The 18,637-nt window shown below is 53.3% G+C and overlaps 1 protein-coding gene across 1 annotated transcript in view; it reads right to left on the reverse strand.

Moving 5' to 3' along the window:
- The window catches only part of SLC25A37 (solute carrier family 25 member 37), a 35,889-nt gene extending 17,309 nt beyond the window's left edge, over positions 1-18,580 (reverse strand). Inside the window, exon 1 of the mRNA XM_059178014.1 lies at positions 18,240-18,580. Within this exon, the coding sequence (XP_059033997.1) occupies positions 18,240-18,452 (213 nt within the window). The 5' untranslated portion in view covers positions 18,453-18,580. The remainder of the gene's footprint in view (positions 1-18,239) is intronic.
- Positions 18,581-18,637: the final 57 nt, after the last annotated feature.

Consider the following 18,637-nt stretch of genomic DNA (forward strand, 5'->3'; position numbering starts at 1 on the left):
CTCAAGAACTGGTTCCTCTCTGAACTGTAGAGAAATAGCCAGATGGGGCCAAAGAGGAGCTATAGCACTGGGCACGGGGAGTCCTCTATGGGTTCTGCCCCCTCTCCTGTGTTCCACAGTTACCCTGCAGCACCTGGGCTTTCACCGCGGGCGTGGGCGTGGGCAGGCTCGCAGGTCCCTCGGATTCTGGGGGATCAATCCACACAGTGCTGCAGGATGTTTCCACCAAGCATGTCTCACTTCCCCAAACAGCGGCAATCCCCCCAAAATATGCACTTAAACCTGAGTATGACCGAACAGACAGAGCCCTGTTCCAAGAGTAAGAAGACCCAGACTCCAAGCCAGCAATGCCTTCAAATCCCTGAGGACCTCGAAGCCAGCCAGCCTAGCTAGGCACCAACATGGCTTTCCACCGGGAGGTAAATCCCAGAAAAGATTTCTACTGTTTTGTTCACGATCTATTACAACTTCAAATATCTGTCCATAATACTATGTCACTAAGGAAGTCCTTTTTGGCCTCGTACAGTCTAGACTTGTGAACCCGGCAAAAAATCCTTTGAAAAACAAATGTGTGTGCCATGAGGCACCTAGAATAGCCAAATTCAGGGGCTGAAAGCAGAATGGGGGTAGCCATGGGGTTGCAGGAGGTGGGGGAAGGGAGAGTGGTTGTTTAATGGGGACAGTTTCACTCTGAGAAGACAAAGAAGTTCTGGAGGGTGGCTTCACAACGTGAATGTACTCAGCACTACTGAACTGCCCGCTCTAACATGTTAAGATGGGGGAGGGAGGCTCCTGGGTGGCTCAGTTAAGCAGCTCAGTTAGGCTCAGGTCATGATCCCAGGGTCCCGGGCTCCCTGCTCAGTGGGGAGCTTGTTTCTCTCTCTCACTCCTCCTCGTGTTCTCCCTCTCTCTTTCTCCCCCCCCCTCAAAATAAATAACATCTTTTTAAAAAGTGTTAACATGGTCCTGTTCACCTGAAACGAACACACACTGTATGTTAACTACTCTGGAATTAAAATTTAAAAACTCAAGGAAAATGAGAAGAAAGAAAAACAAAATAGTCATGATGGTAAATTTTCTGTGTATTTTCCCACACACTTTTAAAATCCTAAATTTAATCCGTAGCTCGTTCCACAGGCTTTTCATCTGAAATCCTGTTACAATCAGATAATTCCCTAGACTTCCTCCAACAGCAGAGAGAGCAGTTTTTTTATTTGTTTGTTTTTGGTGAAAGTTACCAGGGGTCTCGAACACAGCAGGATCCCCTAGATACAGCAGTATTCCTGGCTCCAGGGCCACTCTTGGAAGGAAGCCCCGGAAGGTCAGCCCAGGAGTCCTCGGACAGCAGGCAAATGTTCCCCAGGAGGCAGAAATGGCGAAGATGCTGTTTGAATTTCCGCCCTTTCCCGGAGGCTGTCCCACCAGCCTTGATGAGGCCGTGCTTCCCTGTCCAGGGCTCGCTGGCCTGGGCCACCCCAAAAAGACATCATCCCAGGGATCAGTACCCCAGCTGCTCAGGCACGGAGGGAGCTGTCAAAAGCCAGCCGAGTGTTTGCATGTGACAGACTGGGTGACGACATGGGTGACAGGCCATCAGTGCCAGGGAGCGCCGTGAGGGACGGCCCTGCTGGAATCTGTCCCAGACAGGCCCAGCGAGCCGGGCACCTCTGAAGCCCTGCGTACGCTTCTCGAGTCAAGTGTGGTCCTGTCAGCCTCCGCAGCAGCGGCTTCCACACCCTTCTCGGAGGCCAGGCCGTCTAACTGCACGCCCCACCGTGAGCCCATTATCCACAGGAAGAAAAGGCTTTTCAGAGCAGCCCTGTTGCCAGCCTGCTCTTGCTCCTTTCTCTACTTGTAATTATTAGCAGATGATGCGTCTGCATGCCTGTCTTCCAATAAAATCTGAGGACACGAAGGAGGAGACGGCCTCATGCATTGGTGATCTCAGTGCCCCAGCATCGTGCTTCATAAGGCGGACGAGATAACCGGCAGTCAAGGTCTCGGAGGTGCACAAAATTCCACCCACAGGCATACACAAAGGAGGTCCTTAAAACCCCGCATGCACGGCCCCTTGCCGAACAGCTGTCTCCTTGCTGCCTGCTCCCCCAAAAAGCTACCCACTAGCTGTGTCCCCCAGCACTATGCGTCTCACTTTTCTGGGGCCTCCTACACAGCAGAGGAGCCAGGGATGGAAGCCCCAATCAGAGCTGGGCTCCGGGGCTCAGTGCGTGCTAGAGGTCTGAGGAGGGGTGTGAGGTAAATTTCCCAGGTGTTACTGAAGCCAGATTTCCCCAAAAATGCTGAGATCCCATTATCTCCATAACGCTGTCTGATTTATGTGCCGCTGGAGGCAGGTCACAACTGGAAGGGACGTTCCCCTGCTTTCTTCACACACCTTGCACACCAGCCAGTAACAGAAAGAAACCAGAAATACCAGGAACAGCACGCCTGATGTTCTCAGGGTCTCTCTTGTGGGGGTGGGAGGGTGAGACCAAAGGAAACGTCCCAGAGATCCCCCTCTCAGGCTCTGGGATCTACTTACACGTGCAAACGTCTGCATGTATAAATTGTCTCATAAGCTTTTGGGGGAGTCATGTTGAAGTTTTACTGGATGCCCAAGGGTATGGCGGGGGCCTACAATCATGGGTGAGCTTTGATGCTGACTAAAAACCCTTGTGGTGGAAACAAGAGCTTTAAAGGATTTGAAGGGATTCCAGAAGTGAGCGCAGGAGACCCGCATGGTCAGACAACGGGGTTTTTCTCCCCACTGCACAAACATCATCAGTGTGCCCACGAGGGTGCTGTGGCCGAGTCCTCGCCTTCGAGGGGATCCATCGTCTTAGTCAGGACAGCAAGAGTAAACCAAAAACCATACAAGTAATAAAACGACAGAGTCTAAGGGCCCTGAAGCAAAGCGGAAGGGGATGGTGCAAGGAGAGCCAAGGCAGGAAGCCTCACTTCCATGGGGGGGCGGGGGGGCGTCCCGAAAGAGACTCTGAAGCCTGGGGAGTCAGGCAAGTGGACCTCAGGATGCAGGGGCTTCCTGGGGCATAGGTAGTGTGGCAGGTGGGAAGGAGCCAGCCATCCCAAGAAGGGTATCACTGGGAGCTGAGCCCACGGTGAGCCCTGAAGTCCACGGCAGGAGCAAGGATCGGTTCACCGTTCAGTCTGTGCGGTTCTGACCTCCGGCCTTGGACGTGGGAGCAGAGGAGGAGGAAGGAGGTAAGAAAGGAGGTAAAGCACACAGGAGAAGACACATTTCTCACTGTAAAATCTAGACAGGAATGCAAGCCATGAGGAGAGCTGGTGCTCCCGTTACTATGAGGGGACACCCCCGAAAGCCTCTCAAGGGAGGAGCTCCACTTACCCTGCCATTCCCAGCAACGCCCCCCCAAAACCCTCGGGTCGTCAGGGCTAATCCATCTGTACTGCTGGCAACGCTGCCTGACCTTGGCCGTGCCAGCTGACCCCTCCATGACTCAGCTTCCTGATAGTGAACTTGTAAAAGGTCCCCGGCAGGAAGGAGTCAGAGTTACAAACAGGGCCTTCCAGAAGTATCTGCTACACAGCTCCCCTTGATTCCAGGGTGGGGCTGTGGCCATTCAGCATTTCTGGAATTGCCTGAATGAATGGTCTGCCATCTTAAAGCACTGTAGTTGGAGGTTGGAAGGAAATTAAACAGACTCTAATCTCCAGTAGCCTAGTTAGGACTAGCAGACCCTCTGGGATGCAGGGATCCCAAATGGTACTTGGGCAGCCGCTCCTCTCCCTGCTCCTTATCCCCCTGGTAGAAATTCCAGGACCGGGGTCTTCCAGTGTCCCACTCCAAACACAAGTGCCTCTAAGTCTATATATTCAAAGTCAGAAGAAGATGTCCCAAAGTTATAATGCCCCATGGAAATAAAGGGTGGAAATTTAAAAACTGAAAACTTGCAAAGAGATCATTTAGTTTGGATTCACTCTTGCCATTTTACAGATGAAAAAACTGAGACTTGCACAAGTGAAGTGCTTCTCTCAGAGTCACTCGGTTGGTGGGCCTCCGGTCGTCTTAAGCTAATTACAATTCACTCTCGAGGGCAACTGCTAAAAAACAATAAAATAAAATAAAGTAAAAGGCAAATGCGAACGTTACGTGCGCAGATGTACAGAAAGGATCTGCTTTCGCCTTGCTTTTCTTTAGTTTGTTCCCTGACCGCCATGCTCAAGTTCTGGGTTGACGAAGGTTCTCCCTGTCCCTTAAACTGACTGCTCAGGAATCAGAAATCTGTTTCCAATTTAAAGCAGTTTCTGGTAAAAGTCCAGCTTTGCAGTGACTTTCGGTTCTTAGGGTCCGAAAGAGAATTTCAGAAACTTTCTTATGCCTGTATTATCAGAAAATACAAACGACCCTTAAAAGAGACACTCGGGGGAAGTTCAAAATGAGACTCCTTAGCCAAGGTCAGGCAGAGCACCAGCCGCCGGCCTCAGAAACCTGTGGAGGAACAGGGCTGAGTCCAGGGAGAACGGGAACTCACTTCCACCTGAAACTGTCCCTACGTGCACGCCCAAGAGGACAGATAACAGCACCAGCACTTCTCTGCTTCCTTCCAACACTCGAAAGATTCTTTTGGAAGCACAGAAGGCGCTGGGCCTCCTACCAACTTGTCAATATATTCCTTATTGCTATTCCTTGCTTTTATGAGGAAAAGTCACTTCTGAAGCGGATGTTCTTAAAGTTCTAGGTGCGAACTATAAATACGCAGTAATTTGTGAAGAAAGTTCACTGGACGCCATCCTTCCTGGACTGCGTAATACATGTATGTTAATTCAGTTTATTATCTGAGAAGCTGAGATTCAAGGGGGAAAAAAACACTGAAACACAATCACATTAAAAGCGAGCTATCAAGTCTCACATACTACAATAGGATTTTAACCATTTTGCTGGCCACTTCTTATCTGGGCACTTTCTGTGATAGAACTTCAACCAGATCAAATCTTGGCTTCTCCCAGGACCGTTTCTTCTGGGTAACAGCTCAGCATTGTCTAACGACACTGAAAAGGCCCACACATGCCCTCCTCCAAAACACTCAGCAAACAGACTTGGTAACAAAGACCTCCTGTGCCAGGGGAATCCGCAGACACAGAAAGAGAGGGCTGACCTTGGGGTCAGTCGATTCTTGCCCGTGTCACCGGACTGGCCTTTTGGAGAAACAGGACTTGGCTTCCAAAAGCGGTGAGTTCCAGGAACTTCTGTCTAAACCCTGGAGGAACACAGACACCAAGGGGAACATTCCTCAAGAGCCTGGTTTCAGGCTCTTTATCAAAACTGCCACAGGCGGATGGGACAAGCCCGGGAAACTGTGCTCTCCGCATTTTCTAGAAGGCTCCACCAGAGCCAGACAGGCTAAAACGGAGGAGGGGATGGGGAAACACGTTCAGCTCCACAGTGGCCTTTAAAAAGCAAAAAGGAATGACATTTGCATCTGTGTGTCAGGAAGAAGTACAGGCACTATGGACTCTAGATAGGTCTCCACCCTCTGGAAAGCACACTGGTCACCTACACTGTCTGTCAGGTCTCTCCTTGTAACCCTACAAATGGTGACCTGTGCTAGTAAAGGTCACTCAGGCAAACAAACCCTAAACCTCTGTAAGTCACATGACGGTATTTAATTTTTAGCCATTTCTCTGGCCGCTGCTGCAGCTGCATTTGCCACTAATGCCACCCATTAATTATGAGCCAATTAGGAGCAGAAATGCCTTTGAGATGACAGCCGTCATCCCTCCCTCCTTGTTCCCGCCTTCCTCTGGTCTTTGGCACTGCGGTAAAAAGTCCCACTCGGAGGGAAAGCCACAGGCTGTCATTTGGTAGCTGGACAGGGAATTAAAATCCCAGAACATGAGAGAGAAAAAGAAGAAATTTCAGAAAAGGGCGGGGCGGGGGCAGAAAATTTCAGAACAGGGGGCAGGTCCCACGTGGAAGACCCGATGTGGTGACCTCAAACTATGAAAATGGTCTCTGCGGATTCTGCAATCAGAAGGCTCAGAGCAGAACCCCAAAACCAGTGTCAGAGGGATGTAGGTGTCCTGCTTATGGCCAGGCACCTTGAAGAGGACGGGACAGCCTAACAGACAGAGAGAATGGCATGGCTTTGTTCTAACATCTGTATCCCCTTTGTTCTACATATAGATACTGAGCTAATTCCTGGAGGTGCCTTTTCCTGACCCCCTGGATGAGGTGCAGGTTCCCTGAGGACAGGCTCAACATCCACTACAGGAAGGAGTTGTCAATCTATCTGTCCTCCCCGCCGGACGGGGACTTCTGTCAGGAGAGACCTCCCAGGTCTCGAGCCTTCCAGCTCCCCCGGGGCCCCGCACACATCCTTACTCTCCATACGTCCTCACTCCTCACTTAATTTAGTCATTCAGTGAAATCCAGCAGATGAAGTTGCATTGTTGCAAAGGCCTTTCAACTCTTCCAAAGTTCTATGAATCAGGCTAACACAAGCCCACGTTTAGCAAATAAGCCATGGAGACAGTGACTAAGGAAAGAGACTGACACGCCCTGGGCCCGCCCCTTCCAGCCTCACACACATGTATACACACACACCAACATCTCTCCTTTGGAAAGGCTTCCCGGCTCCGGTGTGACTTCTCTGAGTGGCTCATCAGCTAACCCCCCTGGCTCCTTTAATCCAGGCTCGTGACAGCCCCAGGACATCCTTGGGACATCCCGTCTTCCAGGGGAGAGGGGGGCACTGCGAGTCAGAGGCAGTGCCCGGCGTGTTCCTGTCCGGAGCAGGCCCGGCTGGCAAGCTTCCTGCGGGCTGCCGGTGTCCACCCACCACCTTCCGCACCTACTGCCAGGCCGAGGGCAAGCCAGGCACCAGCCAGCAAAACCCTCCAAGAGGGGAGCATGCGGAAACAAGGACCGGAGGACCTCAAGACAAAGGCGTCTGTGTCCTACCTCTTTCCCCTCTTACTTCTCTGGGACAGCAGTCATTGAGAAAACAGGGAAAACAGACACAGGAGGGACCACGGTGGGAAAATCCCAGCCCCAGCTGCCTGGCATTCGAGGGGCAGGCTCACTTAAAAAGTAAAAGTGAGGCTATTAAAAGCTGACCCGCAGAGAAGAACGGGACCCTCACGGCCCCGAGCACCCCTCACTGCCCCGGGCACCCCTCACTGCCCCGAGCACCCCTCACTGCCCCGAGCATCCCTCACTGCCCCGGGAACCCCTCACTGCCCCAAGCACCCCTCACTGCCCCGGGCACCCCTCACTGCCCTGGGCACCCCTCACTGCCCCGAGCACCCCTCACAGCCCCGAGCACCTCTCACAGCCCCGGGCACCCCTCACGGCCCCGGGCACCCCACTGCCCTCCCTGCACGCAGCCCGTCATTCACGAGCCTTCATCTCGGTGGCCACACGCAGCTCCTCTCAACATCAGCCCTCCGTGATCAATTTTAAATGTGTTTCAGAGCATGCCCTGAGGACAACCCAGGGAAGGTGGCGGGAGCAGGGGGGGCCACCCCGGTCCTTACTCAACAGATGGGAGACACTGTGTAAGGAGAGAGGTGAAGCGCCCGAGGCCACGCTGCGAATCCAACAGTGGCTGGAAACAGAGCCTGGATTTTCCATTCCAATGAGCTAACCTTACCCCTTTAACAGGATCCCCACTGGATAATAAATACCGTGACCTGGCACCTGCGGAGAGCTTTAGACTTTTTCAACAGTAGAAAGGTTTGTTTGCTGCAAGCCCATCTCTATTTTCTTCCTAGAGGCAGTGAGCAGATGGGAAAGGGAGGCACGACGGTCATTGCTCCTCTTCCCTGTGGAAGGGAAGGAAACCGCTACCCTAGCCGACCGAGGAATGATGACCGTAGTGCTCTTCCCAAAAACAGGCCGTCCTGATCCTGGGTTTCAGAAAAGGATTCTCAGGCCAGTCCAAAGTCAAATCACAATACTGAGCTCCACGTTTCAACTCCCTACTGACATGAGAAGGGGGCCACAGCGGCTGCAAGTCGATCCAGAGAGAGAAGTCAGACCTACAGCCATAACCATATGTCATCATCCCCTTGCCCTCTGTGCTGGAGTATCTGACCGAAGAACTCCTACTTATACGTTAGAGCCCTGCATTCCATGCTGGACTTTTGAGTCACTGCTGGTGCTCCCTTCACTCCAGTTCCTCCCTCCCAAGAATGCAGCTGGGGCCGAGTCAGCTTGTCTCAGAACCCAGCTCAGGGGCCCCTGCTGCCATTAACGTGTGATTCTACTCCCCAGTACCTCCTTAGCTTTCTCCTGCCTTTTCCCTTCCTCTTTGTCCCGCCTCCACTCTTGAGTAGAAGAAAATGCCCGACTTCCAGAGCGTCTTATTTTTCTGAAGTTTGGTTTTCTCAAAATGAGAAACAGCACATGTCTTTTCCCACCTTCACAGGAGCGCTAAGAGAATCCACTGACAGAATGCAAGTGAGAACAATACAAAAACAGTGCAACATACAAGTGCAAAAGCAACATACAAGTATCAATAGGCGTTCACGCAATAACACCTTTAGAAACGACACAGGAACTAAAATTAACTGAAAGCTTACCAGTACCTGATGCTATTCTTAACACTTGCAGTATATCACAATGAATTCTCATGGCAACACTCTGAGGTGGGCAGTGTGATTACCCCCTCTTAACGGATGAGGAAAATGGGGCACGGAGAGGTCAGTAGCTTCTATAGGCACTGTCCCAAGGCAGTCTGGCCCCAGAGCCTGCTCTGTGAACCTGAACCACTCTCCTCTTCATCATGAAGCATGTTACCTCCGATAATATCTAGGATTATCTGGGCATGTCCAGGTTTACAAAAGCCGCCCACAAACGTGATCCTGCCTGAGCTTCTCAAAGGCCCCGTCAAGTGGGGAAGCAGATGATGTTAGTCTAGGAAACTAGGATTAGCCTGTGAGACCAGGAGACACCAGCCTAGCCTAGAGAAGTACCATGGTCAAGGTTTCAAAGCTGGTCCATGGCAGGCCCCGAAATTAACATCTCAGAGCCTACTGGGGCCTTCTAGGGTCTTCCACATACGGCTTCCACCAGCACATATGGCTCTCTCCAGCCCCTGCCCAAGGAAGGATCTCAGATGGAGCCTTTACCGCCATGCCAGGGAACCAAAGCTGTCACTCCAATGAGCGACCACGGCAAGGGCATTTGCCAATCAGACCTCGGCGTGCCGCTGCTTTCTGGGTCTCTTGCTGGACACGTCTGATGGATCCAGAGGCCCCAGAGGAAGTCCCCTCGGCGACACGAAGCTGCAGCCCCCCACTTGACCCAACAATGGCCAGACGTTTCTTAAAGCTGTTACGCAACTCTTGCTTCAGCCAAGCTGCTGCTGGGATTTCCATTTCAACACGTTTTGTTTTCTCTTCAGAGAGAAAGCGTGAATGTGAAACCGTAACACCTCTTAGTGACCAGACAACGGCCCTTCCCAACTGACTGGGGTTACTGGTAGGGTGGAGAATGTTTTCAGAGGCACCTTTTGGGAGCCAAGTTCAGCTTCCAGAATGACTAACCATCTCAGGGGTGAGGGAGAGGATTGCGGGGGGCGGGGGTGCACATAGAACAACTAAGGGCCACTGTTTTCTCCAGGGCAAGGAGCCAACTCAAGATTACACGGCAAAGAAGTCCGGAATGATGTTCCCTGGGCAGCCTCGGGACCTGCAAGATGGCAGAGCCTGCACACCCCAGACCTTTTGCCCCTTTGAAAGCAAACACCAAGTTGGGCCCTTCTTCCCCTCAAAGGGAGCCCGTCCTGCCACTTTAGCTCAGGATCTAATTATAGCGAGCAATGCTCTGAGGCCAGGGGCCAGCACTTATTTTTGCTGTCTGGTGTCTATAGCACAGAGACGAGCAGGGAAGGCGCTCAGGAAGTGTGGAATGAAGTGGGTGGCCAGAAGAATTAATAGCCTCATCGGGATAGAACGGTGGCTTGCGAATTCTACTGCAAAACAAAGGACAAACAAAGGGGCTGAGCATGTTTTAAAGAACTTTTCCCCACCACATCTCTTCTTTTGTTTTAGAGATTTATGTATTTTAGAAAGCAAGAGTGCATTAAGGGGGCATGGGGGGGCAGGGGGAGAGAAACTCAAGCAGACTCCCTGCTGAGCACGGAGCCTGATAGGTGGCTTGATCCCACAACCCTGAGGTCACCACCCAAGCCGAAGTCAAGAGTCAAGACGCCCAACCGAATGAGCCACCCAGGTGCCCTCTCTTCCTCCCACACCTCTTTAAAACAACAACTGTGCCTACGTTCATTCAACCGCTATTCACAGAATACCTTTATCTGTCTTGCTCTGACAGACAAGTCAGAGGGGAGAAGATCTAGGCGTCTGCACACTGCTCAAGGTTCAGGCTTTGTTCTGTAGGCAACGGGGGCAGCTAGGGGCCTATGAAGCAGAGAGAGGGACCATCTGATACGAGATGCAGAAGATGGGGCTGGTCCTCAGCTCCTGGCACGGGTTCTGTTGCACGTGCAGAACAGGCTGGGCTTTCCATTCCAATCAGCTAACCCTACCTTTTAGCAAGTTCCCAGTTTGATAAAACCATGGCCTGGCACCTGCAGAGAGCTGTTTTATACTTCTTAGACTGTATTCACTGTTCAGAGTTCATTGCAAACCCGGCTGCATTTTCTTTCTAGATGTAGAGACAAGACCTGAAAGGAGGGCAGGGTAGGCATTGCGACTCTTCCCTGTTTAAGACGACAAAGTTTCTGAGGGAGGGGGCCCAGGCTGGAGGGGAGGCGGGGATGTCTACATGGCACATCCTGGACATTGAGGCAGCCACATCTAAGACATGTCTGGGAGGCCACAGATACCCAGCTTCCAGAAAGGCTGGACCAGAGACACCAGTCTTCCAACTGTGAGCGAGCAGGACGCAGACAGAAAACTGCGGGGAGCAGAGAGGGTGGGGGGCTGACCTCTAAGGAAGACCAGGCAGCTGCCCCCTCATCGGAGAGGCCAGGAAAATGATGACTGATTTTATTAGCCAGGAGATCACTAGCAGCCTCTGTGAGGTTTCCAGCAGAGCGGTGGCCACAAAGCCAAAGGCCTGGCCAGTGAGGGGTGGGGGGAGGAGGGGAGGAGGAGGTGAGGAAGCAGAGACCAAGTGTCCAGGATCCTTTCCTAACCCTGGTTATTTTGAGGAGAAGAACCCCTGGGGGCACATGGGGTCAAGGTGAGATGTCCTGTATTTGTTATTTAAGATGGGACGAGTCTGGACTTTATAAATGCTTGTAAGAAGGAATCACAGGTCGGGGGAAGGCTAAAGATACTGAAACCGAGTTGCTCATGAGAAAGACGACCAAAATAACTGCCACCATGAGCATTTATAGCACACGGGCAGCAGACGCTACAGCAACAGCTTTCCGAGAGATGCCTTGTTCAATTCTTCCAACAGCCCTATAAGGGAGGGCTCGGTATGAACATCCCCACTCTGCAGACAAGGACACTGAGGTGGCAGAGGTCACTCCCGTGGCCCAGGGTAGAGGCAAGGCTGAAACGCAGGTGTATGCAAGCGGTTCCCACGCACTGCCTTTCCCAGGCCTGATGATTCCCCTCTGACAGAGGCAAGACCCTTGTACCTTACGACAGGAGGAAGGCAGGGAACAGCAGGCTGGTTGGAAGGGCAGTGAGAGGAAGGTGATCTTCACTGTGAGCTACGGAGCAAGAGGCCACACAAGGGGCTGAGAAAGCAGAGGGATGGGAGTGTGAGGAGCTGCTGAGAAAGTTGGGAACAGGCTGACCAGAACACACAAAAGGGCAGGCTGAGGGCCCCAGATGCACGTGCACACAGGGCACCAGTGGAGGCAAATGTGAAATTTTTTTTCCAGAAGGGCTCGACCGCCCGATGGGGCAATGGGTCATCCAGGACTGGGGTTTGGGCAGACCAGTGAGGCAAGGAAAGGGAGGTCCTGGGAGTGGCTGCAGTGGCCGGCCACAGGCTCTAGGCTGGAGGAGGAAAACAGGGCCAGGCGGAGGCCCAGCCCGGTGGGGCCAGGCTAACACAGCTAAATTCGGGATCTCAGAGGTAGAAAAGTGCCAGGTTAGGACAAGGCCCCGTGGAGTTACAGGCCATCAATCTGAGGGGCATAAAGAACACAGGGGTTTGGATGTTAGTTGGCTGGCGACCAGGAGGGGATGTTCTCAAGAGTGATAGCGGGATTCCTTCGGGGTGGAAACAGTCTTTGCAAGCATGACGCTAACGTCCAGAGAGATTGGGGAAAGAGAGGCACAACTATGTTGTGGACCATGACAGAGATGAAGATGAGCACTGAGCCCCAGAGAGCACTCTGGGCACGGCAGGCTCCGGCATCCACTGCTTGAAGGACTTCACCCTCACCACCACTCTCCCCTTTCCACCGATAGGAGACAGGGCACAGGGAGAAAAGGTCCAGGGTCACGCTAAGCAGAGCCTGGACGCCCTCCACACACTGGTGCCCCTCACCACTCCTTCTCCTGCCCCGAGGTGAGCAGGTGAGAGAGAGAGAGAGAAAAAAGAGGAAGGACAGGAGCCTCAAAGGAAGAGCGAGACTAACAGGCTGGTGGGTCACAGTGAGAGGCCAGGAGCCCCAGAGGTGCCTGGGCTTGAGCTGGCGGGAATCTTAACACTTGAGAGGCTTCCGGGAAGGAGTGACCTCAGGGGAAGAGGTGTCTCCCTATCAGGACAGGGAGACGGAAGGAATATTCGGTGCCGATACAAGTGAGCATGTTCCAAGCAACTTCCGTCGGGTGTGATGAAAATCAAGGAAGAAAGCAGTGGAAAGCTCAGTCGGGAGAGAGAAACCAGCAAGAAAATTATGATCTGCGTTTTACGGACAAAGCAATTACGACTCAGAAAAGCTAAGCCGGCTCTGCCCCAACCAGTACATCAATGACTAGGGATCTGAATCTCCCCAAGATAGTTCTCGGAGGGTGAGACATGTGGCTCAGAAAGAGCTTGAGGGGAAGTTTAGAGTTAAAGACAAAGTGATTAGATACGTCCCCTCTATGGAAAATGTCAGCCAGAACATTCTAGGTGGAGGCGGGGAGGGGAAGGGCAGGCTCGGGGCTCGTGATGCTTGCTGAAGAGCTCGTGCAAACAGCCAGCCCGTACAGATGCATCTGCAGCCGGCACTGAGAAGGCCAGAGGGCTCACCAAGGATTAGAAAACGAAAGGAAAATTCTCTGAGAAGAAAATGTTGGGTCCTAGGAGAAATATGAAGACAGCCAGAATGTTCTGGGGCTTGAGAGAGGCTACTTTCAACACAGAAGCTAGTTCATCCAGTGAGCTGGGGAAAGGCAGCCCTCCTGAAGTTGAAAGGGGGTCAAGAACCGACGCCCATCAAAAAGGGAAAGTGGACCGCAGTCGATCACTGGGCCCAAGAGCAGATGGGATGAAAGCTCTCACGAATGAGATGGCCAAAGGTAGCTAAGACATGGCCAAAAGAAAACCAGGAAGGGATAAGGGACACACACACTCCACGAGCTATGACCTCTCCCATGAGCCAGGCACACATCCCCCATGCGGGCAAAACTGCCTCTCCCTACTGAAGAGGTGAAGGTGCCTTCCTTGTCCACTAAACTCCTAGGGGAGCCCCTCAAGCCCTGACCCAGCCAGCCCCTCCCCCACTTCCAGGCAGAGGGGGCTGGGTAAGGTCCGCCCCCTCCTCCAGCAGCAGGCCTGCAAGGTGCAGATCCCGGCTATGGGCGTCCTCAGGAGGCAAAGAAAAGGACACAAGTTCAAGAACATCCCTTCCAAATGCACCTTTTAAAAAAGCATCACCCACTTAAGGACAGAAAAAAAGGGAGGGGAGGAACCTGAAGAAGACAAGACAGGAGGAGAGAGACAGAGAAATCACTATAATTTTCTTGCAAGAACTCGAGCAATTTGGGATTTCACGCCCTTTTGAAGCCGAGAGGCATCTACTGAACTGTACTTGGCTTTGAAAACACTGCAGTGGGATCCAGAGGGGGCTCCGGCTGCGGCCTTCCCCTTCCGGCTGAGCACCCTTCCTACCAGCCAGCTTGCACCGCTGGGACCCGGAGGAGCAAACTCAGAAGTGGAGGAATGCTGAGCTGTCCTGGCACCTGCCTGGCTCGCTGTGGCTCAGAGCTCAGCAAGGCCAACTGCAGAATCCCCGGAGGCCAACCGACGTTTCCAACTGGCTCAGCACCCACCAGCTCCTCGAGAGAAGGCTGAGCCTCACCCCCTGGCTGCCCGCTCCTCCTGCGGACTGCGCCTGGCCCGGGGAAGGGGGGCTTCTCCACGCACAGTTACAGACAGCGCTTCCTTGAGAAGCCAAGGGAAGGGCCGAGAGAGGGTCAGGGGAAGTTCCCTCGCTTCAAATCTTTCCTGTTTCCTTTTGCCCCCTGCTTTCACCACCGTGGGATTCAGCATGGTCTAGAGTGGTGTGCCTAATCTGGTTGGAATTTCCTCCTCCACCCACCTGGCATTCTCCCCATGGTCTTGAGCACTCTCCCGACCCGGGCTTCCTACAGCCACCCCACGTGCTGGCCCCAGGGACCATGCCACTTGCACACTCTGGGGCACCGGCGACAGAATCACGGAAAACCCACTGCAAAGCCCCAGTTGGGAAGGAAGTAATCACTACCGGTTGGCTAAAGGGTTGCGGAGTCCCCATGCTCCGGTCCTTGGTTCCAGGCAGACCCTACAGTTACTGGGAACTGACAGGAGATCCGGGTGACCTGGCCCTTTAGGGACTCAATAAGTACTCACACTCCACCCCTGGGGACTAAGTGAGAGAAGGAGGCACAGGAAGGAGCAGAAATGTTGCCAAAGGTCTTCCAAATAACCCTTTAATAATCACAGACTGCTGTAGCTTCAGAGACATTACCCATCATCAGGTTCAGTGCTCCTCATACTTTTTTGGCCATAACTGCCTGTCAGAATGGGGTTGTACACAGTCATCCAGGGGACACGCGCGCACACACACACACACACACACACCCCAAACAATTTCACCAAGCAACACGTCTTACTGCAGGCCACACCACACTCACTTGTATTTTGTACTTTCACCATTAGAGAAACTAATCTTTTTTTTTAAAAGATTTTATTTATTTATTTCACACAGAGAGAGAAAGCGAGAGCGAGAGAGCGAACACAAGCAGGGGGAGTGGGAGAGGGAGAAGCAGATTCCCCGGCAGAGAGCCCAAAGCCGGGCTCCATCCCAGGACCCTGGGGTCCTGACCGGAGCGGAAGGCAGATGCTTAACCCACTGAGCCACCCAGGCGCCCCTAGAGAAACTAATCTTTCTTAAAATGTTGATGCCATTAATGGGTCACAACCCACAGTTTGAAAAAACACAGGTAATTAAAGTGACATTGTGGGATGTTGGTTAGGATAGGACTTCATGGGAAAGCATATTTAACATAATAATTTTAAGCACTGATAAGGTTGGCTTTCTGCCCCTATGACCACAAAAGGAAGCAGCTCATCTGGCTCTGTGGTCAAAGTGACCAGCACTGAGTTCCATGGTCCACACCACTTAGGACAGAAAAACTGGGAAAAGCGGGTCCACCTGTTACTCTCACTTAACCCCACGTACTCAAAGTTTAAAATGTGTACCTTATAAAATCAGAGATGAATTTTTTTTCCAACACACAATTCCCACTGCCATGGCTTCGACTGTAATAATTCTTTGGAATTTCAAGTATCATAAAAGAGGACAGTGGGTGTTCTGTGTATGTAGAAAGGGGGACAGGTTAAGAATGGGGAGAAATACTGAACTTGCCCGCAGGCCCCATTTTACAGCCACAAAACTAAGGCGCAGAACAGTGGCTAAGGCATGAAGCAAGTTACAGGCAGGGCTGGAAACCCAATCCAGGCTCCTGACTCCCATTACTCATGGTCTCCATCACCCAAAATATTTAAGAAAAATACAGTCGAGGTTTCCCCAAGTGATGCATGGTTGTGTCCCTGTTTTGTCATGCTGGGCACAGACAGCCATGCCGATCTTGGTAGACCTTGGCACTTGGCCGCAGCCTCCCTGGGATCATGCAGCGGGGCTCACACCACTTAACCCTCTCTCTGTGCCTTTTGTCTCAGCTGATACATGAAAATAAGAATCCTTGCTACCCTCTCCCGAGAAACTGTAGTGAGAAATGAGGTGCTTTAAAAACCAAACCTGCATGCTTAGAAACAGAAGCCCTTACTAATTACCTAAACAGGGCCTTCATTTTATAGTCAAGCCCTATAAGATGGGTGACTCGTCTGGGACGGCCCTGTTTCCTATCCACAGGTGATTACTTCACTGCTATGTGCTAAGTACACAGTGACATCTGGATTAAAACATGCGATGTCTACGGGGCAGAAAAGAAACTAAACACACAATTTAAACATATGAGACAAATACCTCTTAGGCTGACACAGGGAGTTGAAAAGGCATGACTAATTACATCTAATCCTAAAGATAACCAATAGTGGTGCTCCAAGCCATGCTCAGCAAAACCTCACATGTGGCATCGTTCCCCAATGGAATGTTCATCTCTGCCACCCTGTGAGCCGGGTGCCTGCTCGAATAACACGTTCCTGCCCCTAACTCTCCTCATAGTCTGTCCAGGGCATTGGACACAACAGCTTCGAATATGGGAAATTTTATTACATGTGATGGATTCTTTCCTATACAAATGCCTCCAGGTATCTGTTCAGGGTCTTTCCTGGAGAAGCTGTGAAAACCTACCAGGCAAAACTCTCTCCCATGCCCTCCATAACCCTAGCAGCAAAGACCATTCCTTCCCTTAATCCTCCCTGGGGATGCTGGAGGGTCCGAAGAGCTGATGCCTCAGGCAGGGTAGCATCATCAAAGGCTTGGGCCTCAAATTACTGCAAATGCCCATGCTTTCTCTCACTGGATTCGTGTCTGTCCACTGACTGCCAGCTCCCAGAGAGCTGCCCAGGGCAGAGAAAACCCTGACTTTGACATTCTGGTCTTCACATCTCACGTGTGGGGCGAGCATCAACAAGACAGCTGCCAGTGGGGGAGCTCTGTGGGCCCTGCCTTTCAAAATAACTGCCACCCAGAGCCGTCCCCAAGTCTCAGAAAGCACTCTGGGGCTGGAGTCAGAGGAGACAGGTGGAGTACGAGCCTGGGCAGGGGAATCAGTTCATAGCCCTTTGCCTCCGTTTCTTCATCTGTTAATCCCTGGGTTTGCTGGACGAATTCGATGAGTTATGCCTACAGAAGGGCAAAATGTCAGTGCCAGCATTACCTTCCTGAACAGTCGGACAGAAGGCAGCTCTCAGTCTAACAGGGAAAATCCGCCCGGCTAACGCTGCCTCCTTGCACAAATGCTCGTAAAACTACCTGGGGAGGTGACAGGCAAACCGAGTGCCTATTACACAACCCACAGTAAGAGTTGGATAGCCCACGCTCTTCTCGCCTGCCCTCCTCCCTGCAACAAAAAGAGAAGGCAAATGTCACTGCAGGGCTCCCTGCCTCTATCTAGGCTGCTGCCCGAACTTCTGGGGGAAGCGGTGCAGAAACCCTGAGAAAAGGGGATCACGTCGGGCGTCGCTGAACCGGTATTCCCAAGAGAGCTGCCAAGAACCAGCAGAACCCCTGCCAGTCCTCCGCCTGCCCAGAGACCCGGGAAGCAGAAGCCACACACACCCCGGCCGGAGGGCGCGCGGCCGAGCCGGGGCCACGTTTCTCCGCGCCAGCTAGCGCAGTCAGCGCTTCCCGGCGGCACGCTCCCTCGGAAAGTGCGCACGTGGGGGCAGCCGTGGCCACCCCTCATAGCCCGGAGGACGCCTCTCGCCGCGGCTCGGACACCGGACGCGCCAGCGGGAGCCGCGAAGAGCTGGAAGCCCGAAGTCCTCGAATCTCGTGGGCAGGCGTGGTAAGACTGTGCGGAGCTGCACCGATCGCCTCTCGGGCACCCCGCCGCCACCACCGAGACCAGGGGCGCTCGCCAATTCTTCTCCCCCGCCGCAGCGCCGCCAGCAGCCCGGGTCGGGAAGGCGGTGGGAGCGGCGGTGCGCAGCACCGGCCCAAGCACCCTCGTGGGCTTAGGGGCGCCCCCGGGGCCCAGGCGCGCGGCGGAAGGAGCGGCGCGACACGCTCGCGGCAGGAGCTAGGGTGCCGCGCCCCACGCCCGCCGCAGCCGGGAGGAGAGGCGCTTTGGGGCGCTCCCCCAGGCTGCTCTTGCGCGGGATGCAAACGCACGCGCGCACGCGCTCCCCGGTCCGCTCGCTCCGTCCCGCAAGTCTCTTCGCGCCTCACCTTCACCGAGTCTACCGGGTACATGACCGAGTGCTCCAGGATTCCGGCCATCGCTCCGGCTGTCATGTGGGTGGATAAGGAGGCGCTGGTCGGCAGGTTCTCATAGTCCTCCGACCCGGCGTCCTTGCAGCCGCCGCCGCCGCCATCTCGGCTGTCCCCATCCATCCTGCGCCCCACAGTCTGGCTCCCTACGCCGCCGCAGCGCAGCTCCATCCGCCAGCTCCGCGGGGCGCGGGAGGCTGCAGGAGGTGGGCAGGGAGGGGGAGGGGGCGAAAAACTTCACTTCTTAAAGTGGGAACCACCTCCCCGGTTTTGCGGCGCCTGACGCCATGGCGGGCTGGGGTGGAGCGAAGAGGCCCGACACACCAATCGCTGGAAAAGAAGAGGCCGGCCGCGGC

The sequence above is a fragment of the Mustela lutreola genome, chromosome 1 (genome assembly GCF_030435805.1).
Source record: "Mustela lutreola isolate mMusLut2 chromosome 1, mMusLut2.pri, whole genome shotgun sequence".
NCBI lineage: Eukaryota > Metazoa > Chordata > Mammalia > Carnivora > Mustelidae > Mustela > Mustela lutreola.